The 23,587-nt window shown below is 38.1% G+C and overlaps 1 protein-coding gene across 7 annotated transcripts in view; it reads left to right on the top strand.

Annotated features, from left to right (window-relative positions):
- Positions 1 to 23,587, top strand: part of Utrn (utrophin) — a 479,533-nt gene that overhangs the window by 243,095 nt on the left and 212,851 nt on the right. For 4 of the 7 annotated variants that reach the window (XM_010626629.1, XM_010626631.2, XM_010626630.2 and 1 more), the window contains one exon: positions 4,243 to 4,432. In XM_010626629.1, coding sequence (XP_010624931.1) covers positions 4,243 to 4,432 — 190 coding nt within the window. Of the gene's footprint in view, positions 1 to 4,242; positions 4,433 to 9,462; positions 9,529 to 10,180; positions 10,807 to 12,622; positions 12,663 to 23,587 lie in introns of those variants that run through there. The other 3 variants (XM_033763247.1, XM_010626632.3, XM_033763249.1) reach the window with 3 other exon arrangements.

The raw sequence follows: 23,587 nt of genomic DNA, 5'->3' as shown, positions 1-23,587 counted from the left end.
TGGATAAACGATTTTTGTAATATCCAGCACACCTTTTGCAGCCTTGTAATTTTCAAAAACAAAGTAGGGGCTGGAGAGAACTAGTACAATTGGACTATATTATATTAAAAAGTTTGTATAAGGTAATTTCAAAAATCATAATACAAATGTCGCCGTATATTATGATCATAATTATGATCGTAATTTTTTCCCTCTTTTGGTGATGGGGATTAAACCTAAGACTTTGTGTATGTGTGGGTAGGCAAGTCTTCTACCAATGAGCTATAACCCCAGTCACAGATTCTAAATTTTGAAGTGTCCATTCATTATAATAATATGAAGAGGATTTGGACTGCTATAAATTGAGTTTTTTTCAGTGTGTTTCATTATCTTCAGTGGTTGATTAAGTTCATGATAAAATATTTGATACCGGATATATGTGAAGTTAAAAAATTCTCCAGAACACTTATTATTGAACTGTACATTTGCATGATAGAAGCAATATTAATTTCCCAGTATTTCCACCAAATTATATATACTATTGGGGAAATATTTATTGAGTATTTACTATATCTTGATAGGTTTATGTGTATATACTTCATTTTCTCCTTAAAATATCACTGGAAAAGAAATGTTATTCCCTTTGTTATACTAGTTTATTCAACAAATATTTTTTGAGCTGCTACTGTGTGTAGGCCCTGGTGTAACAAGGGCGTTGATCAGTCTGAAGCTTTCAGTTGACGAAATAGTTTCATGTAGCCATAACCAGAGACACAACGAGGCAGGAAGAGTCGTGGCCCCAAAAGATGAGAAGAGTAGCCTGGATATTTGGGTGGGCCCAGTCTTATTCCATTAATCCTTGAAAGTGGAGGAGGAAGCAGAGAAGTGGGTCAGCTCAGGAAGAGATTGTTGTGAGGATTTCGTCTGCTGTTGCTGCCTTTGCTGGTGGAACCAAGGAATATGGTGGCCACTTGAGGCCATAGGCAAGGAAACAGATTCACCCTTAGAGCCTACAGAAAAAAGTGTAGCTCTGCTGACAGTGTCATTTGATTTTACTAAAGACCTGCGTCAGACACTAACCTACAGAAGATAATAAATTTGTGTCACAGAACATGTGGTGATTAATTACAGCAGCCATGGAACAAGAATAGCCATGGTAGAGGAACGCGTGGGATGCTTTGGGAAAGGTACCATCAGTGTAGAAGATATTTTCACTGCTTTCTGTAGGCTCAGTAGAAGTTAATCAGCAGTTAATCAGCAGGTTTATTGAGGTTGGAGGCAAGAAGAGGGAAGAGAAACTAAAGGTTAGAAGAACTAACATGTAAAGGTGTGGATGTGGAGACATGGTGATTTTGGGAGGATTGTAGTTGGTCCAGTTTGGTAGATAAATAACGCACAAGCCTTGGGGTGATGAGAAGGTCATTGGAGCGGTGGGCAAGGGTCAGGTCATGGAGCACCATGGGTGCCCGGGGGAGGGATGATGGCGAAGAGGTTGGAGGGGAAGAGGCAGACTTCTCAGGTTTTCATGGGTGAGTAGTGGTGGAGCCCTGTGTTTCTTGATACATAACGCGTGTTCCTTCATACTGGTTGGATGTAGGGAATTCCCTGCCTCCACCCTAATGAATGGTTCTTAGACATTGCCTCCTTTCTCCTAGTCTAGGTGTCCCTAGGGTCTAGAGAGCTCATCTGTAATGATCTATTTTTACATGAGCAGTTGCTGCACAACCTATTATGTACATTTGGATATTCTTTAATACAGAGTTTAATTATGAAAAATAAATACATCTGACTTTACTGAATTACCTAATAAGTTTAGATATTGATTGTTCTTAAAATAAGAATCGTGTGCTCATGGAGGATTAATTGCATGTGTACACTCCTTTATTTGCTTTCTTGCACCTTTTTGACACAGCATTTATTTTATTATTAATACTATTTTCTGTCGCTGATTTAAAAATTGAAAATATGGGCAGGGTTAGGGGAGGATAAGGCAACATTACCACCACCAACTACCCATGTTCTGGCAGTTAACTTTTAAGTTATAAAAATCAAAGAAATATGCTTATGATTTTATTTTTGAACCCAAAGCACACTGAAAGGTTTATTACAAAATTAAGTTTTTTTTTCTCTGCACTCATAGCAATCCTCCCTAGGAACAGCTACTATCTTTGTTAGTTTCTCTTTATATCATTTATATATTTCCATATTCTAAATAAAATGGGGAGACAGTTATCTTATTCATTACTATTCATGCTCAAACATTGTGAACAGCCCAATACTAAAGTTTGCTATGATTTTGCTTCTGTTTATCTTACCTGAAATTAATAATTGCTATGTTTCTGTATGTGTAGTTTTCTTTGCTCCTATTGCTAATTCTTCTCATGTTTTTCCCATGGCCTGACAGTACTAGAATTTACTGCAAAGTTGATCACATTAAGTAGCCTGTCACTCCTAATATTTTTATCCCGGAGGTGTCACTTCTGGAGACCCACTTTCTAGGCCTGCCCAGCCATCCTACTGGGCATTTTCTTTGCCTTTCCTCAAGAATGGAATCTCTGTTTCCTGGATTTCATATTTCTCCTTTTTTGGGTTATTTCCTCGTTTTGTTTGAGCGTATGCTTTATAAGTTTTGTCAAGTTAAAACAAAAATACAGAGCAGTAAGACTGATACATTCTCTACCTTCTCCAGTCTGAATTCACACTGTCTTTTCTGTGATCTCCTTTTACCAGGAGCGCAAGAACCTTGGCTTTGCCTGGTGTTGTGTGTTTGTTTTTTTAATCCCTCCTGCATCTTCTTCCTTTTTGATTTGCAGATAGAGTTTTGTGGAGTTCTGTGAGCTTCTTAGAAAATAGTCTATGGGAGACAGATCTTAAAGATACATTATAAATAGATTGTCATTGTTCTATAAATTCTTAATGGTAATAGGGACCCTGAGGAATGTGGAGAACCATTTCTGCCCATAGAAAAAGTGGACAAGAAATCTACGTATTGTTAAAGTAAAATTTAGGTGTGAGACAAATTCAAGGGCTTTTCAAGAACACTTGTGATTAATTTCAGATAAAGAGAAGTGCTGACTGTTTATGAACTTAGAATAAGGTAATCTAATTGGGGGTGGAATTTCCTGGAAGAGTTGGTTTTTAATCATTAAAGAATTAGTAGGAATTTATTAGGTGGGGGTGATATGAAGGATGCCTTAATATGGATATACAAATTTTATATGGGCACAGTTTTAAAAATCTGAAGAAGAAGAAGTGTACCACTGTGACCTAAGCAGTATTTTGAAGGAAAACTAGAGGATAAAGTACAGAAGTAAATTGTTGAGCCCACAAAGGATATTACATTGCACATGAGATAATCTTAATTTATTTTGCAGGCAGTCAAACACTATTGGAGGTTTTTAAATAAGCAGATGCTGGGGTAAGGCTGATGACATTCCAGAATGTCCATGAAATCAAATCTTGTAGTGATTTGCATCATTTAAAGTTATGTTAAATTATCATTATGGCAATCTGGGGTTGTAACCCTGCGCCCTGTGTATAGCAGCAGAGTAGGCAAGAGGGCTACCCACTCAGCTGCACCCCCTCCCCCTGGATAGAAACTTACTAAGTGTCCTAGGCTGGCCTTGAACTTCCAGTCCTCTTGCCTCAGCCTCCTGAGTTGCTGGTTTACAGGCATGTGCTACTGTACTTGCCCAAAATTATATGTTATATATATATATTTTTTTTGTTTTGTTTTGTTTTTTTTTTGTGTGTGTACTGGGGACTCAAACCTGGTCCTTGCATTTGTGAGGCAAACAGCAGAACCACTGAGCTAAATCCCAGGCCTCCGAAATTATATATTTAATCTTGGATTTTTCTTCAGAGTATCCACTTGCTCGAATTCATGCAGTTACTGATTGTATCAACATTTACTGATGCTGCCTCAGAGTGTTTGCCGTTGTACCAAGGCATTGGCATAAATGTACGAGGGAGCAACTCAGTGCACAGAACGAGGTGGGAGTTGTCATCTTATTACGTCACGAAATGGATGTGGTTTCGTTAACATCCATGTCTCTCCTGCCTTCTCACGATTCCCAGGACTCCTTTCCTAAGGATGATTTCTAGCTAGACGCACATATAAATAAATGTCCCAAGTGACATTTGGTGGTTGAAATCAAAGTCCCTTTGAGGTTGACCACTAAATGTTTCCACAGGATGCGTATCATGCAGAATGTCACCCAGGAAGTAACGGAGCCTGCTTGTCACATTGTTGTTTTCTTGCAGCATCGCTGATAGGCAGAGTGACCTGGAGGCTGAGCTGAGGACAGTGCAGGCCTCGCGCCGGGACCTGGACAACTTCCTGAAGTGGGTGCAGGAGGCAGAGGCCATGGTGAACGTGCTGGCGGATGCCGCTCAGAGGGAGAATGCTCTTCAGGACAGCGCCCTGGCCCGGGATCTCAGACAGCAGCTGCAGGTATGGGCATGGGAAAGCACAACTTGTGTTTGTGTTTCTGTGGTGTCCTCTTTATCCGTCTGTGTGCAAATGTCCTACTGTGAACAGGTGTGAATCCTGTTCACCTGATCTGCTGTGGAATCCATGCTCCCCTGTGAGTGGTGGTTTTCTGCAAATGTGATCTATGAAATACTTTTACTTAGTACTGAGCGGAAAAAGTCTGTCTTGTTTTAGGAAAGTAATAATTGTTTATTTCGAGACAAAATTTAATACTACTCTGTTTTCTGTCATTTTAAGCCTTATTATAGTTAGCTCTATCGAATTCTAAATTATAAGGACATTTTCCCTTAATATGAGGTTGTATAGTTCCCTGTTTGTTATAAATACTTGGTATAAAGGCTACACAAGCTCTGTGGGTTAGTTTATGACTCCGGCTATTAGGACTGAATGTATTATTTGTGTGTCTGGCTTTAGGTTCATAACTGTGATTATATACATATAATCTGATTTCAAATTTTTCTTCTTGTTTCCTTCAAACAAGTTTCTTTGAAATCGTACGAAGTACATCTGAATCTTTTTTTCTCTCCCCAAGTACTACTGTGTCTGTGTTTTGGACTTTCCATTTTTTGGGCATGATTGGCCGCTGTCTCACTTTGAGCTCTACTCCAAACCTACCTCATTGGAGAAGTCTCTGTGTCTCCCACAGCTTTCTGATTCCCACTGCGTGCCCTGTGATTGTCCTGTCAGTTCCATGGTCTTCGCCTCTGGCTTGCTGGTGGAAATATGTCCCTTTGTTATTGGATTCAGGTCTCCACTTGTCCCATGATGTTGCATGACTCTTCAAAGACTGAGATTACGTTGTTCTGTATTGCTGCCTCCACAGTGCTGTGGGGTTCGGATCTTAAGTAAATACTGACTGCTTCTCTTGGCCATTCACCAGTTGAAAATCTGTGTTGATGAGTTTTTGAATCCATTCTTTAGAATCCCTGGAATGCCCAAAAGACTCTTTTTGTAAAATGCCAACAAATATGTGGATCTGGATAAAGAGGCTTTCTAAACCTACTCTTGTTCTGTTTCTCTTTAAGTTTGAAGCCGTGTTCATTTAAAAGGTAAAGACATCTTTAAAAAGAATCTTTTTTTGAATAGGCTTGTGTGTAGTCTACACACAGAAAACTGTTGTTTTACTGTTAAGTTTGTAAGACATGAAAATCTGTGTTTACTCACATGAATTCTTCTTATTCATGGCACAGTACATTTATGACTTGGCAGTGAGCGTGACAAGGCGAGCAGTGAGGATAAATGTGTTCTTTTCTTTCGCTCTCTGGAGTTTCATTGTCAATGTTAATTGAGGTAATATTTTGAGATCAAGTGGATCTTAGAGAGTTAAAGAGGGCGCCCAATGGGCTAGATTGTAGGATATATTATTTTTTGTGATTTAAACAATTATAAAGACTGACCCACAAATGCTCATCAGTATAGAACTTATGAAATGGTGTTGATTTCAAGAAATATTTAGACTACGCAGTTGAGCTGGTCATAGTTTACAGACAAAGAGCAGTGCAGGCTGGAAATAAACTTTGGTAATTAATACTCACAAAACAGGGCTACTCGAGCGTTCGACGATGTTTCCTGACACGTTATTTGGGATATATTCTTACCACAACCCAAACTTGTTCCAGTATTCAATGAATATGCAAACTGTTGGAGAAGTAAATTTGAATAGAAATGTTAAGAATCTTTTAAATAAAATAACTGAGCACAGACTTATGGCAAACAGCAACAAGTGAAAGGGCTGCTGACTTAAAATAGTGCGGTATAGCGATTGATTCTCAAAGATAATTTAACATTGCTGAAACAGTTTGCTTGGTTCATATAAAGTATTAAAGAGGACATTTTCGAAGAGCCTACTCAGAGTCCTTTGTTTATCTAAACATAAGCATGTGCATTTGCTTATGATTAGGATATTTCACATATGGTAGTTTGCATGAATTTGTCTCTCTTCTGTTAAGTGATCTTAATTTTAAAACATTGTCCTATTTTGTTAAAAATATTCTACAGCTTTATTTTGAGTACCTTATGGGTGGATGATTATTAGTGACTTAGTGACTTTGGTTCTGTCTTTTTGTGGCTCTTATTTTTATTTATTTATTTATTTATTTATTTATTTATTTATTTATTTATTTATGTATTTATTTATTTTTGGCACCAGGGATTGAACACGGGTCCTTGCGCTTTCGAGGCAGGCAGTGGAAACACTGAGCTAAATCCCGGCCCTTATTTTTCTTTCTTTCTTTTGTTTTGTTTTTTGGGGGGCAGGGTTTCCCTGTGTAACTCAGACTGTCCTGCAGCTCTCTGTGTGGCTCATGCCTCAGCCTCCTGAGTGGCAGAATATTTCTGAGGCGAGGGAATTTTAATTTTCCTATGGGATTTTATATTAAGTATTTATGTGAGTGATTTAAAGTGGAAACTTGTTTGAAAATGGGTCGATGAGTGTTGAAAATGAATATACAAAACTACTTTGAATCATACAGTAAGTCTCCCGGTGGGGTGGTGGTGATGTGGGTGTGTTCTGTGTGTGCACGGTGCAAGGTGGGACAGGGACCTTGGTGTATGTGTGTCCTCACACAGGGGGTTGTGCTTAGCTGGCACATTCACTGTATTGCTTCCCGTCTTGTGACAGCCAGATGTAAGAGCCTGGGAATATTTCGTGACTATGAAATGTATACTGGAATGAATTTAAGGTGAATTTTGGGTAAATTTTGATAAAGTATAGTTTGGAAGCGCAACGGAAGATGAAGATTAGTTACTGGGAGTGTGCTAATGCCGTTTCTGTCGAGGGTGCAGATCATTTGGGTTATGTATTTATGTTTCATGACTGCTGCAAGGCTATTATAGTTTGTTTGATTTTTTTTTTTTTTTTGGTGGTACCGGGGATCGAACTTGGGTCCTTGTGCTTGCAAGGCAGGCAGCAGAACCACTGAGCTAAATCCCCGGCCAAGGCTATTATCGTTTTTACTCCTCGGCAGTGACTTTTTGGCAAGAAAAAGACGATCCTGTGGAAACTTGCAGGAGAGAGGAGTCCTTTGATTGCTTCAGCAGTCCAGATTGCCGAGGGCCTGCCATGCTCTCCGGAATATTTTTTAGTTTAACCTCCTGGTGACGGGGAGCAGTCTTAAAGGATATTCAGCCAGAGATTGATGCATTGAGATTCCTGCCTGACAGGAGTTAGCTCATGGTGGGATAAGGAGGAATGGACTTGAGCCAATCAAGAGTGACCTCAGAGAGAGGTTGGGGTCCTCTGGGGGTCTGAGGAACACCAGAAATGAGACACCAGTGGGGGGAGGGGTCCTAATGCCTGGGCACTGCCGGAGAATAAGGGAGGGAGGAGGGAGGACGGTGAAGACCTGAGATGGCCAGGCGGGCTGGAGCCAGGGACTAGGACCTTTGTAAGAGGAAGTGGGTGGGCGTGAGAAGGAAAGGCGGATTCCACTCTGACTCCACTGCAGTGAGGCGTTGAGTACCACGCAGAAGGAGACGCCTGCTATGCAGTTGTCACTGGGAATCTATGTTCAGATGAGAGAATTTGGCCCCAAACAAAGAAACTTCTTAATTTACTAATTATTAATTTTGAGTGAGAACCTATTTCTTTTAATGAACCAGTTATTTTTTAACTTTCGAATGCATTCATTTTAACTTGCATTCTATGGTATTCAGCCTCTTCTTGAACTCACTGTGCAGCCCAGGTTGACTTTGAACTCCTGGTGACCCTACTACCTCAGCCTCCCAAGTGCTGGGATTACAGGCGTGCACCACTATACCTAGCTAATTATATTTTTCATTTGAGCTTTGCATTTTAGCAGTGTGAATTAATTGAGATGCTCTGATTCTTTGATGGATAAAATCTTAGGGTGCCAGAGCCTTTCTGTGGTGGTGTGATAAGTGCCTGCTTTTGATCTATTACAATTTGTGTTTTAGGATTATTATATTCTTGTATAGCTTGTATTGGTTTTCAGCCTAATTTTCAAGCTCATATTCTATAGCACATGGATTGCTTCTGATCTTTCCTTGTACCCAGTCCTATACCCAGCACTATGTTTAGAGCATTTCGGGAACTTCACTTTGTGATTCTGAAATAGGAAACAGACCAGACGTGCATCTGTAATCCAAAAATCTGGAATCCGAACACTCCCAAATCTGAAGCTTTTTGAGGGCTGATGTGATGCCACAAATGGAAAACTCTACACCACAGAATTTCCCCATGCACACAATTATTTTATTTTATTTTATTCATAATTCTTTAAAATATTCTGTAAAATTGAGCTCAGACTATGTGTGAAGGGTATGTATGAAACATAAATGAATTTTGTGTTTAGCCTTGGGTGCCATCCCTAGGGTTTCTTGTTGTTTATATGCAAACACTGTATTCCAAAATTTGAAAAAAAATCTGTGAAATTCAGAACATTTCTTGTTCTAAACATTTCAGGTAAGGCAGACTCAACTTATAACATAGATATACAGGTAGAAAAAATATACATATTTGGGTTTTTTTTCCACCCTCCCAACTAGCTGGGATTATAGGCCTGTTCCTGGCTTAATTTCACAATTTTATAGCAACTTTATTGGCTATAATTCACTTTGGTTTTTTTTGTTTTGTTTTGTTTTGTTTTTAGTATATATATATAGATGTGAAAAAACAAAAATCAACGTAGAACGTTTTCATCACCTCAAAAAAAAAAAACCCCTTAGCCATTAATCCTCCACTCCCAAGTTTCTATCCCTTCCACCATAAGTAATCATCAGTTTGTTCCAATTTGCTTATGAATTTAATAGCTTACCCATTCATTGACTAGTGCTTTGCGTCGGGCTGCAGCAGACAGAGTGACACTGTCAGCCTCACCAGAGGGAGGCAGCATAGGTTCTCAGTAGAGACCTACAGAAAACAACAGACAAGCGGAAGCCCAGGAGCACCCTTGGCAGATACAACTCAGTACGGCCCCATGTAGACTTTAAATCACGCTAACACGAAGGACGGAGGAGTCAGGTAGAGGAAGTAAGAGAAGAAAGAAATGCTGGGCAGTCCTGCATCTCCTTTGAAGAATCACGGCAACATCAGAGAGGTGAAACGCAGCCTTACCCAGGTTCTTGGTTTGAGCAGGGAGCCGGCTGGCTTCTATTTCTGGCTGTGCTCTTTGACCCAGGCATTTAATCTTGCTGGGTTTTCCTGCTCATCTCCTAATGGCATTTTACCCCAATTGATATTGTAATTGTATTTGAGCTGCAGCAGGAAATTTGTCACAAATACATATATACACACATTAAAAAACCAAAAATTCTGTGCTGAGTCTTTATATGCTATAAATATGGTCTTCTGTTTCTTATTCATAAAATTAAAACAGCTTAATGGCAAATGAAATGAGATCATGAAGATGCTGTCTAAGGGGAAATGCGAGAACTTGGAATGTTCAGTAACCAATTACAGACTTTGCTTTTTATTAACTTTGCTGTTTAATTAGATGCGTCCTTGCCTATTCAGTTTCTTCCCTGGCAAGCGTGTAGGAGCGCATTGGATGCCTGCGAATTTAGGGTACCTTAGGTAAAGCCACACACCTGCAGACATTTTGTTTTGTTTTAGATGATTTTGCGCTGAGACCTGCCCGGAGGTGATTTATTAGCACTGAGGGCTGCAGTCTGTAGAGTCATATCCTTGTGCTCGCCTGAGATTTCTAACAGGATCTATTATTCACCCCTTCCAGAAGCAGGGGCAGAGGCAGGGCTGTGCTCAACCCAGGAGCGCACGCATCCCTCAGAGTGCAGGGTGAATGGCGCTCAGTCTCCTCTGGTAAACCAGCTACCGGGCGTGCACCGAGGTGGCTACGATATGTTGCATCTCCTTTCCCAGGGGATGTCTGCGTTGTCTCTGCAGCTTTAATGTTTCAGTTGTTATCCTCTTTGGCGGCCGGGCGCGCTCCTCTCCCGCAGCCAGCAGCACTTGGCTGTCAGACAACTCGCTTCTTTTCGGGCTGAGCTGGTCCCGACTGTGAGAGTCTGCCTGGGGCTGTCTGGGTGGCGTTTGTGTTTTTTTTTTACTCTTTCTCTCTCAATTGAGAAGTTGAAGGAATACCAGCCTCCTTTTCTCTAGAACCTAAACCCCTGTGTCTTTTCAAATGCATTCCTGGAAACGAGCATGCTCAGAGAGCTGGCAAATCATTGTCCAGTGACCGGGAGGAAATGATCGTTGCTCTTCATTTATAATGCAAATTCTGAGGTGTCTCCAGAAGTGTGGTAAACTTAAAATGATGGCTGTGGTGAGAACGTCTCTGCAGAAAGTTGTGGTTTTGTTGCATCGTTTACAAAGGATGGCAGTTTCTTCTCCTCGCTATCAGAAGCTCTGTAAGGTAACTGAGTGATTGAAAATAAGGATCTCGGGTGCCTGAAATTTGGCTGTTTCTTGGGCTGGAAAATCTGATCTTTCAGGTTCTCATCAGGGGAAGATTCTCTTTCTTAGTCATTGAATGTAAAAGCCATGAAAGTGAATTGCTTACTTAAGTTTTAAGAATCAGAACCAAGTATTGTTTGAGGTCATGTTTTATTTTGCAGTTGACACAACAACGCAGGCTTCGAGATGAGCTAGTGAAACTGCTCAGGGAAAATACAGCAAAACTATGTTCACCAAGACCTGTTACCTCTGCGGTACTCAGCAATTTCTTAATATTGAGAGGAACATTAATCTTATGGAAACTTCAGTAAAATTAAAAGAAGAGCTTAAAATAATCTTTCAGCAGGTTGCTCTAAAATGTTTTTTTATAGCTGTTTTCTGAATTAAAAAAAAGGCACAATTAAAAACAGGTTTTATCCCATCAAAAAATATTTCTAGATTCTTGGACTTGCCATATGTTATAGTTAAACTCGAAGAATGGGATTTGATTTGGACAGGTGGACTGAGTAGTTTTTGGGGTCAACTTGTATGACAGTTGTAAGTCTTGAATATTGTATCAGTCGTTCTTGACATGAATCACTGAATTAGCTCCTGCGTTTTCAAAGTTAGCTATGTCTTTTCCATCATAGTTTTACGTTATTTAAACTATTCTCATGCTGTTATTACTTTTGCCAAATACTGGGCAGTTTGATTTAGAGGGAGGGGATTATAACTCGAATGTCAGAGCGAGCCGTGTATCTCCACAGCACATATGTGCCCTCCTTTCCTGTCACCTTCGTGTCGTGCCTCAGAATGTGTCCTGCTGCTCTGGGCCCTGGAAAAGCTCGTTTGTAACTGGGGAAACTGCCTCTAGGACAATATCATCTTTCTGATGACATAAAATATAATATGTCTAAGCCCTGAGACTGTGCTTATTTGGCAGTGGATTGGGGAGAAAGCTGTATTCTCTTAATTTTAATAATGTAAATTTTTTTACAGTTTGGCCATTTAAATGTATTTCTGTCTGGAAATAATTTTTTTTTTAAGTTTTAGGAAATAGATTAAGGTGATGGGATCTTGTCAGAAATATTTAGAAGTGTTTTCATTTGTATAAGAAGTTAATTAAAATTTAATACAACATACTAATTCAGTTGTAAAAGTTCCTAAAACTATTTTAATGTGTTGCATTTCAGCCTCTTCAAAGAATAAAGGTATTCTGGTAAATCCTTTCTTTTCATGAGTAGGCAATTTTGATTTAAAAAAGGAAGGAAAATTTATTTTCCAATATGTGTTGTTTATTTTTTAAAAACTACTAATATGAATAGAGGAAATATTCCTTTAAAATAGCTGGGTCATTTTTCTCATCTGTTTGTATGAGTGCTTTTACAAAACCAGAGATTTTTTTTTTCAAGTAACGTAATCATGAGTTCTAGGTGGGGAACAGAAGTCAATGCTGGAGGAAGTTGCAAATTAGCTCCATAATCTGACCCCAGCAAACTTGAGTTAAATTACTCATGTCATTGTTAACTCCCATAAAAGTGTTCTTTTGGAGGACTTCTTGAGACGTCTGATTTCTTGAAGATACCACCAAGACTTAAATGTTTGGAATAAATGCCTTTTTTCATTTAGGAAACTGATAATGTTTGCAGTGGAAATGTTAGCATCCATGTAGTCTCTTCACCCATGCAAAGTTAACTGCTCAATAAAAATAGACAATTCCAGTACTGACCAGCAGGTGTCAATGTAAGGCAGTGATATATGAGATTTTGGCTAAGTAACTGGGAATCCAGATTAGGAAGCGGCACAATTTGCATGGAATAAATGAGCTACCGACAGGTATATTTTATTTCTGTGGTTATATTTTAAAAACTGATCTTAGCTATTGAACTATGTTAACTTATGTAATATATGTATACATATATTCATATTTTAATTGCAAAATTAAATATTAATTGACAGCAACCATTTCAAACATTGACATAGATATCTATCCCACTTCAAATATTTAATTGTATTTTAATCCTTAGTAGATTCTCTGTGATACTAAAAACGTTTAAATAGACTTGGTATTTATTTACTTGAAGACATGAATTTTGTTGCCCTTAAATTTTAAAAATTATCATATCTTTATCTTTCTCTGTACCTTCTACATTCTCCGAATTTAGTTCCTTAAAAAGGAAGTGGTGTAAATTTCAGTAGTTAGCCATAAAAAGATAAAGGCAGTCTATTGTAAATACATTTATAATTTCTGATGAATGAGAACAACATTATGTAATCTAAGTGAAACTTGACTATTTAAATTCATTTCAAATCCAATTGTCTGTTAGTAATTGAGCCCCTCTCGCATTCCATTGTAGAATCTCTCTTTTTACATACTATGTGGAATCTCAGTCATTTATCAGACTTCCTCAGTACCATTTCATCGTTCTCTGTTTATTTTCATACTTCTGTTGACTGTGAGGGAATAGTTCATGTGCTACGCAGCTGGAAAGGCGTACAGAATATTCTCTTTCTGTTTTTTTTGTTTTTTTTTTTTTACTTGCCTGCTTCAAAGAGGAGGAGGGAAAGAAATGACAGTACACTCTGGTAATTGACAGTTCTGAGTTAAAATATGTTCCCCCGTCCTATTTACACATTCACTTGTATTTTTTGTATTTAAAAATATTTCTTCCTGCTTATACATGGCATACAATTCAGGCAAGAAACAGAAATATCAGTGTTGCTTACTTGCAGGAATAATTAGCAGCACTGAAATTGCCCCAGTGACCTAAAATCACCGTATACTAAATGCCATTTTTTGTAGATATGGTTTGAATTGCTTAGCTCCTTTAAAATATTAGCTGTAAAATTTTTCTATTGTAATAGACCACAGAAAAGGCAAATCTGAATACAAGTGATTTAAAAAGTAGTACTGACTTTGTTTTCATTGCTATGTGATTATTTTAGGGGAGTTATAGCATTAAATCTTTGGATTAATAGCTGATTGATGTTGAGTTGGAACAGAATTACATTGGTCCTCCCTTTTAGTGCCAATTTTCTTAAAATGTGTAATGTTGAGGACATAGTTAAAGAAGCCTTTTATGAAATAGACTAGTGTATATTATAGAAAAATTAAATTAAAAAATAATTAGTGTTGTAAATTGATCTCTTTATGACTTAAGCATTTATATTTTTGACTTGAACAAAATAATTTTGATTTGCCTGCATATATGTGAAAAATTACTATAGCTCAAGTGATTTGTCTCTAAACTGTTTTGATTAAGTTATTCTGTTAGCAAAAATATTTTAAACAAATAGCTGTGTCTATAGATATATATTCACTTAAAATGATACACATGTCATTGCAAAATTGTATATTAAATATTAGTAGAATCTAATTTTGTTCTTGTTTTCCACTGTTGTCTTCTTGCACCCAAAATTGGCCTTTTTGTATGTGGTGTACACACATTATTGTGTGATCACAAGTCTATATTGGCTACTTTTGTCCTTGCCTGGCTGGGTGGGTGGGGTGTAGACTTTCAGAATGGTGCTGATCTCAAAGACATCCCCAGATGTCCGTGTCTTCTTGGGTATTAGAGCAGCAGCCTCTGAGTATTTTGAACAGTAGAGACAGACCAGAAGTTTCCACCCAGCAAGACAGGATTGACTGCGGCTGTGTGGGTGTGTTTTCATATATGTGGATAACATGAAACTATGTGAACGCTTGTAATGTCAAGGAATAACAGTGCATGACCCCAAACGCCTGTTGATCCCTCACCAGGTTTTCAGATGAAGCAAGTTCACGTGCTATTTTTCATCTTCCTTCCTTCCTTCTTTCCTCCTTCCCTCCCTCCCTTCCTTCCTTCCTTCCATCCATCCATCCACCTGATCTATTATATATCTGGTTTCTCAAATAAGAGAAAACATTTGACATTTAACTTTCTGAATCTCGCTTATTTCACTTAACATGATGGCCTCTGGTTTCATCCATTTTCCTGCAAATGACATGATGTTGGAATAGTGTGCTTTTTACAAGTGAAAATTATTTATATATCTTTCCCGCAGAACATTTCCATACTATTTATTCGTGTGGAAATCTCTGCTTTCCCTTGGATAATTCAATCCTGCAGCGTTCCACAGCCATAGAGCTTCCTCTTGTCGTGACTGAACATTGAGATTTTTATATTCCAAGAGTGCAGATTCCTTCAGTTTCTCTCCATAACCAAATAACACATATTTTTTGAGCTATAAGAAAATCAGAATCATGGTCCTGTCTCTTGGAGGTAGAATTCCCACTTGATCATAAGAAGCATTGACCCTTCTTGGTTTCATGAGAAACTCTTGCTCTGGCTAGATTGGATAATTTGTGAAGGGTGAGATTTATTTACTCATTTGTTTTGGTACCAGGGACTGAACTTGGGACCTTGTGCTTGCGAGGCAGGTGGTGGAACCACTGAGCTAAATCCCTGGCGTGAAGGGTGAGATTTAATGGAGAAAAATGGTAGATGCCGAAGGGTTTGCCCTCCTCCGACCCATTGTGTGATGCATGGGGTGTGGGGCCGCAGAGTTGGATGAACAGGTGGCAGGTTGCTTCCTTTACTGCCTCTCTTCTCGAGCTCACTCTCGGCAGGTCTGGGTGTCACACAGAGTGAAGAGGGGTCAAGAAGAGAACACCTCTGTCCATACCTGTTACAGTCAGATAGTTTTCTGTGCCTTCTGAAGGTAGCAGCACTATTTTAGATAGCTCCCTACTCTGTTTTATCATAACTCCCCCAGTGAATGTATATATATACACACATGTCAACATTACTTTTATGTTATCTAATTAACATGTGGTTAATCAGATAGATCAAGCTATCAAAAACTTTTAGCTAACATCATTGTAATTAGATCTGATGTAATGCTTTGTCATATAATTAAAAATAATACCATTCTACATGATTACGTGTTATATAGTTATCTAATAGCAAAATGTCATTATTTGAGATACTAGACGTGTGTTACAAATCAGGATCAAAGTCCAGAGAGATCTGCGATAGCATTATGGATATGGATAAAAGGCCTCCTTATTTTTTTCAAGTATTATTTAATGATTATGAATTTTAAAAAAAGGTTGACAAATTGTGTTTTCCTAGGGTGAAGCTTATTAAATTTCAGATCGAAATTTCCAAGCAGTGTGTAGTGCCTAGTGCTGGATGTTAAATGCACACACATTGGCTATTCATCCTCTTACTCTTGACTGAGCACTGCCAGTTTCTCTTAGTATAGTTGGTACTTTATTTTTAGCTCTCTAAATTAGGCAATTAGTAGAGCTCCTACCAGAGTCATAGAGGAATATAGAAAATTTTCGTTCCATTGTAGGTTCTCAGTTTTACAAAGTTTATTTCTGGCTAAGGTAAAGGAGTCCAAATAATTGAAACTGAAAGGATGTGTAGTGCACGAAAGGGTTCTCTTTTTCGGTTTTCTTCCTGTAGTTTGTTCAGTTCTGTGGAATACTAGAAGATTAATTCATAACAAAGCTCACTTGCAAAAGCAGACAGTGCCCTTTATTACTTAACAAATAATAGGCTGAAAAAGTATGGCTTGATTAAGCTTGAACAAAATTTTGAAAAATCATGAAATGAAGGTGTCGAACGGTTTTTATAGTAGATACCTATTGTGCTTTTTAGAAAAAGCATTAAGAGAAAAAATGTCTACTAAAGCAATACGATACTAGAAGTTTTCGTGATGAGACAATGTCTGATAAATGTGGTAAGGTTTCTTTTTTATTTTTTAGTATTTTAGAGTTTACAGTGCATTCTTTCATGTATTCCATCCTTAAGAGATATGGAATTATTTAATGTGATTATATTATTCTTTAACCTTAAGAGATAGGTGGGAATGAAATTCTCATTATAACCATTGTCTTGGTCATTTGTCTCATTGGTGAGACCCAACACCAACATCCACAATTTAAAAGAGGAGAGGTTTATTTTAGCTCATAATTTATAGAGGAATCAGTCCATAGTCAGCCGTCTGGAAGTCAGAAAGGTTATTGGAAAGGCCTATGGAGTAAGACTGCTCACATCATGGTGGACAGGAAGCAGAGAGAGAAGGGAGGAGCCAGGGGACGTGTGCTTCTAGGTCATATCCCCATCGACCTGCTTCTTCCCACCGGACTCCACCTCCCAACAGCACGTCAGCTCCAGCACCCCATGACTCAGTAACCTTCCAGAAGCTTTGCCTGTGAACACGAGGCTGCTGCAGAACATCTGGATAAAAACCTAATAATACTCATTTAACAACAGGAGAAACAGCTTTTTAACTCTTCCATGAAGGGCTATGGCAAAGGTCCCTAGTGTGTGATACAATGTGTGGTAAACATGGGTCTTCTGATTCCAGGCCCAGAATCTGCCTGTAATTTTAGAAATTGGACTACAAGAGACACCTGGGTAGCAGAACCCAGTTTGTTCCAAATTTGTGTTCCAACGCAAAACTTTGAGAATGAACATATTTTTTGGGGAAGAGAAGAATTCAGATTATCTATTGTCAGCATTTTTCTCGTCTGCTTTAGCTTCTACATGTACTGGCTTTTAATCTTTTTTATTGAGTTTATTGGTAAATTTTAGGTATGCAGTACAGTCACATTCATTTGGGATCTTGTACCTTACATGACAGGTCTTGGTTCTCATTTTTTCCCCTTGTCCCTGCCCTCCCTTCACCCCCTTCTCCCCTCCCCATTTACAAACACTTCATTTCCATTTTTTCATTTTCTCATATTTTTTCTTTTCCCTTATTACCTTTCCCTTACCCTTCCCACTTCCCCTACACCTTTAGCCCTTTTCTTCCTATTTCACATTGTCAGTTATCCCATTAGGATCTTGTGTACTATTATAGTTTTTCACACCAGAGAAACTATTCAGTATTTACACATGTGTGACTTATTTATTTCACTTAGGAGTATATCCTCGATATGTATCCATTTTCCTATGAATGAATCTAATTTCTCATTCTTTATGGCTGAGTAGTATTCCATTTTATAGAAAAACCACATCTTCTTTATCCAGTTTCCACCTGGTGGGTAAATGGGCTGTTTCCAAGTTTTAGCTATTAAAAACTGTGCTGCTATAAACATGGGTGCACATATATCACTGTGGTATGACTGTTAATTCTTTTGGGAAGATACCCAGCAGAGGGATAGCTGGATGAAATGGAACCTCTAGTCCCAGCTCTTTGAGGTATCTCCATATTGATTTCCATAGCGGTTGCACCAGTCTGCACTCCCACCAACAATGGAGAAGGGTTCCTTTCTCCCCACAACCCCGCCAACAATTGTTATTGTGTGATTTCTTGCTAGCAGCCATTCTTTGTGGGGTGAGGTAGAATCTCAGTGTTGTTTTCATCTGCATCTCTCGAATGACCAGTGATGTGGAACATTTTTTGATATATTTACTTGTTGCTTTTACTTCTTTGTCTGAGAAATGTCTGTTCATTTCAGATGCCCATTTGTTGAATTGGGTCTTTATATTTGGGGCTGCCTCAAAATTGTGTTTTCCTAGGGTGAAGCTTATTAAATTTCAGATCGAAATTTCCAAGCAGTGTGTAGTGCCTAGTGCTGGATGTTAAATGCACACACATTGGCTATTCATCCTCTTACTCTTGACTGAGCACTGCCAGTTTCTCTTAGTATAGTTGGTACTTTATTTTTAGCTCTCTAAATTAGGCAATTAGTAGAGCTCCTACCAGAGTCATAGAGGAATATAGAAAATTTTCGTTCCATTGTAGGTTCTCAGTTTTACAAAGTTTATTTCTGGCTAAGGTAAAGGAGTCCAAATAATTGAAACTGAAAGGATGTGTAGTGCACGAAAGGGTTCTCTTTTTCGGTTTTCTTCCTGTAGTTTGTTCAGTTCTGTGGAATACTAGAAGATTAATTCATAACAAAGCTCACTTGCAAAAGCAGACAGTGCCCTTTATTACTTAACAAATAATAGGCTGAAAAAGTATGGCTTGATTAAGCTTGAACAAAATTTTGAAAAATCATGAAATGAAGGTGTCGAACGGTTTTTATAGTAGATACCTATTGTGCTTTTTAGAAAAAGCATTAAGAGAAAAAATGTCTACTAAAGCAATACGATACTAGAAGTTTTCGTGATGAGACAATGTCTGATAAATGTGGTAAGGTTTCTTTTTTATTTTTTAGTATTTTAGAGTTTACAGTGCATTCTTTCATGTATTCCATCCTTAAGAGATATGGAATTATTTAATGTGATTATATTATTCTTTAACCTTAAGAGATAGGTGGGAATGAAATTCTCATTATAACCATTGTCTTGGTCATTTGTCTCATTGGTGAGACCCAACACCAACATCCACAATTTAAAAGAGGAGAGGTTTATTTTAGCTCATAATTTATAGAGGAATCAGTCCATAGTCAGCCGTCTGGAAGTCAGAAAGGTTATTGGAAAGGCCTATGGAGTAAGACTGCTCACATCATGGTGGACAGGAAGCAGAGAGAGAAGGGAGGAGCCAGGGGACGTGTGCTTCTAGGTCATATCCCCATCGACCTGCTTCTTCCCACCGGACTCCACCTCCCAACAGCACGTCAGCTCCAGCACCCCATGACTCAGTAACCTTCCAGAAGCTTTGCCTGTGAACACGAGGCTGCTGCAGAACATCTGGATAAAAACCTAATAATACTCATTTAACAACAGGAGAAACAGCTTTTTAACTCTTCCATGAAGGGCTATGGCAAAGGTCCCTAGTGTGTGATACAATGTGTGGTAAACATGGGTCTTCTGATTCCAGGCCCAGAATCTGCCTGTAATTTTAGAAATTGGACTACAAGAGACACCTGGGTAGCAGAACCCAGTTTGTTCCAAATTTGTGTTCCAACGCAAAACTTTGAGAATGAACATATTTTTTGGGGAAGAGAAGAATTCAGATTATCTATTGTCAGCATTTTTCTCGTCTGCTTTAGCTTCTACATGTACTGGCTTTTAATCTTTTTTATTGAGTTTATTGGTAAATTTTAGGTATGCAGTACAGTCACATTCATTTGGGATCTTGTACCTTACATGACAGGTCTTGGTTCTCATTTTTTCCCCTTGTCCCTGCCCTCCCTTCACCCCCTTCTCCCCTCCCCATTTACAAACACTTCATTTCCATTTTTTCATTTTCTCATATTTTTTCTTTTCCCTTATTACCTTTCCCTTACCCTTCCCACTTCCCCTACACCTTTAGCCCTTTTCTTCCTATTTCACATTGTCAGTTATCCCATTAGGATCTTGTGTACTATTATAGTTTTTCACACCAGAGAAACTATTCAGTATTTACACATGTGTGACTTATTTATTTCACTTAGGAGTATATCCTCGATATGTATCCATTTTCCTATGAATGAATCTAATTTCTCATTCTTTATGGCTGAGTAGTATTCCATTTTATAGAAAAACCACATCTTCTTTATCCAGTTTCCACCTGGTGGGTAAATGGGCTGTTTCCAAGTTTTAGCTATTAAAAACTGTGCTGCTATAAACATGGGTGCACATATATCACTGTGGTATGACTGTTAATTCTTTTGGGAAGATACCCAGCAGAGGGATAGCTGGATGAAATGGAACCTCTAGTCCCAGCTCTTTGAGGTATCTCCATATTGATTTCCATAGCGGTTGCACCAGTCTGCACTCCCACCAACAATGGAGAAGGGTTCCTTTCTCCCCACAACCCCGCCAACAATTGTTATTGTGTGATTTCTTGCTAGCAGCCATTCTTTGTGGGGTGAGGTAGAATCTCAGTGTTGTTTTCATCTGCATCTCTCGAATGACCAGTGATGTGGAACATTTTTTGATATATTTACTTGTTGCTTTTACTTCTTTGTCTGAGAAATGTCTGTTCATTTCAGATGCCCATTTGTTGAATTGGGTCTTTATATTTGGGGGGGCCTGATTGTTTTGAGTTCTTTATATATTCTAGATAATAGTCCTTTGTCTGAGGGGTAGCTGGTAAAAGTTTTTTCCCACATTGTAGGTTGTCTCTTAGTTCTGTTGATGATTTCTTTTGCAGTGCAGAAGCTTTTTAATAAAATGAGATCCCAGTTGTTGATTCTTTCTGCTAGTTCCCATGCTACTGACGATTTGTTCATAAAGTCTTTTCCTATGCCAATGTCTTCAAGAGTTCTGCCTGACTTATCTTCCAGTAAGTTTAGTGTTTCTGTTTTAATATTTAGATCTTTAATGCACTTGGATTTTAATTTAGTGCATGGTGAGAGATAAGGGTCTCGTTTTAATCTTTGGCAGGTTGAGATCCAGTTTTTCCAACGCTATTTATTAAAGAGGCTATCTTCTTCCAGTGGGGATGGTCAACTCTTTTGTCAAACATGAGGTAGCTGAGTACATCTGGAGTCGTTTTTGTGTTTTCCCATCTGTTCCACTGATCCTCAGGTCTGTTTCTTTGCCAGTACCATGCTGTTTTTATCACAGTGGCTTTGTAGTATAATTTCAAATTGGGAATTGTTATACCCGCTGCCATGTGTGTGTTGCCTAGAATGGCTTTTGCTATTCTAGGTCTCTTCTGGTTTCAAATGAATTTTTGAATTCTTTTTTTCTAGTTCTGTGAAATATAGTGTTGGAATTTCAATTGGCATTGCATTGAATCTGTATAGCAGTTTTGGTAGTATGGCCATTTTCACTATGTTGATTCTTCCTACCCTGGAGCAGGGGATATCTTTCCATTTTCTTATATCCTCTTCAATCTCTTTTTGCAGAGTGCTGTAATTTTCACTGTGGAGATCTTTTGCTTCTTTTGTTATAGTGATTCTAGATACTTCATTTTTTGGGATGCTATTGTGAAAGGAATTATTTCCCTAATTTCTCACTCAGTGAATCTGTTACTTGTATACAAGAAGGCTATTGATTTGTGGGTGTTGACCTTGTATCCAGCTATTCTGCTAAAAGTGTCATTAAGTCTAGAAGTCTTTTGGTAGAGTTTTTTGGGTCTTCAATGTAGAGTATCATATTGTCAGCAAATAATGACAGTTTAACTTCTTCCTCTCCTATCTTTATTGCTTTAATTTCTTTCTCTTGTCTAATTGCTGTGGCTAATTTTCCAGAACTATACTGAAGAGGAGTGGTGATAGTGGGCATCCTTGTCTTGTTCCTGATTTTAACGTGAAGGTTTTCAATTTTTGGCCATTTAATATGATGTTGGCTGTTGGTTTTTCATAGATAGCCTTTATTAAGTTGAGATATAGATCATCTATTCCAATTTTTTGCAGAGTTTTTATCATGAATGGGTGTTGAATTTTGTCAAATGCTTTTTCTGCATCTATTGAGAGGATCATATGGTTTTTGTCCTTGACTTTGTTAATATAGTGTATTACATTTATTGATGTAATGTATGTTAAACCATCCTTGCACCCCTGGAATAAATCCGACTTGGTCAGGGTATATGATCTTCTTGATGATCCTCCGTATTCTGTTTGCTAGCATCTTATTAAGGATTTTTGCATCTATATTCATTAAGGAGATTGTCCTATAGTTCTCTTTTTTCATTGCATTTTTCCCTGGTTTGGGAATCAAAGTGATACTTTCTTCCAGGAATGAATTTGGAGGTATTGGCTTTTAATCTTTAAGTAGGCATACTTCTCAAAGGATCAGGTTCATATTCTCACAATTTTTATAATTATTAGGGTTTTTTTGCTGACTTTGTTTACAGAACTATATTTCAATATTAATAAAGGTGATGTTTGTAATTAACATTAAAAGAAATAATGGAAAATCAAATAGTTGGTTCTGGGGCCCAGAAATTACACTTATAAATTCATTTTTCCAGGACTTTAGCAAATTGCAGAGTGATTTCTTTCTTTAACCCTATTGTAGTTCTCACAGTTTTCCTCTTAGCTTTACCACTGGTATCACTAACTTTGTTTGGAGACATGGTTATGATATTTTATGCAAATAAAGTGAGGAAAAAAAAAGTACAATGACTGATGTTTTAATGCCCTAACACAAGCATCATGGTGTCTGAAGTGTCACCCCTTTGTGTCCATGGTGACACGTGACACATAGCTCACTTATGGTCTGTGCGGGTTTTTTTCAAGTTAGAGTTTTTGGTTGACTATAGAGCAGTTACAAACAACAATTTTTTTTTTCCACACTTTGCTATTGGAGCAGTGGAAAATTTGAGCTTGGAGCCAAGTGAGGTATTACCGTATAATGCGCCCTGCAATACAGAAGGTAAACAAAGAAGTATTACATTTGAGTAGTAGATATTGTGTCATTCTAACTTGTTACCGTGTATATTTCATTGTCTTAAGAGATTTAAGAGATGCCTTGTGGAATCATGAGATGTGAGGAGATATCAGAAATCATCTGATTCAACCATTTCATTGTACAGATAAGGAAACATCATGTGTAATGGATATTTTATTGCTGACAGTTTTGGGGGATTGCCAGGTACTTGTTTCTTCCAGAAGTTTATGAACCTGAGTTTTTTGTTTTCTGAGTTTTTTTTTTTTGGGGGGGGGTACCAGGGATCAAACTCCAGTTCTTGCGCTTGCGAGGCAGGTTCTAGAATCATTGAACTAAATCCCTAGCCCTCTTCCAGAAATTTAAACACAATGAAATAGGTTCTTTTCAAAACTATTTTGATGTCAAATTCTGGCTTTATAATTTTAAGAGAACAAAGATTTTGTTCTAGTTTAAACTTGTACACTGAATGCATTTTAAAATGGATTCATTTTGCAATTTTATATAGAGGATAGATTGATTCACTTTAATGCAAATTAATATAGTTGGTTCTGGTTT

This window comes from Fukomys damarensis, unplaced genomic scaffold (assembly GCF_012274545.1).
Source record: "Fukomys damarensis isolate Sample0158 unplaced genomic scaffold, DMR_v1.0_HiC HiC_scaffold_14, whole genome shotgun sequence".
In the NCBI taxonomy this organism is placed as follows: Eukaryota; Metazoa; Chordata; class Mammalia; order Rodentia; family Bathyergidae; genus Fukomys; species Fukomys damarensis.
This window is presented reverse-complemented; position numbering and strand designations above follow the sequence as displayed.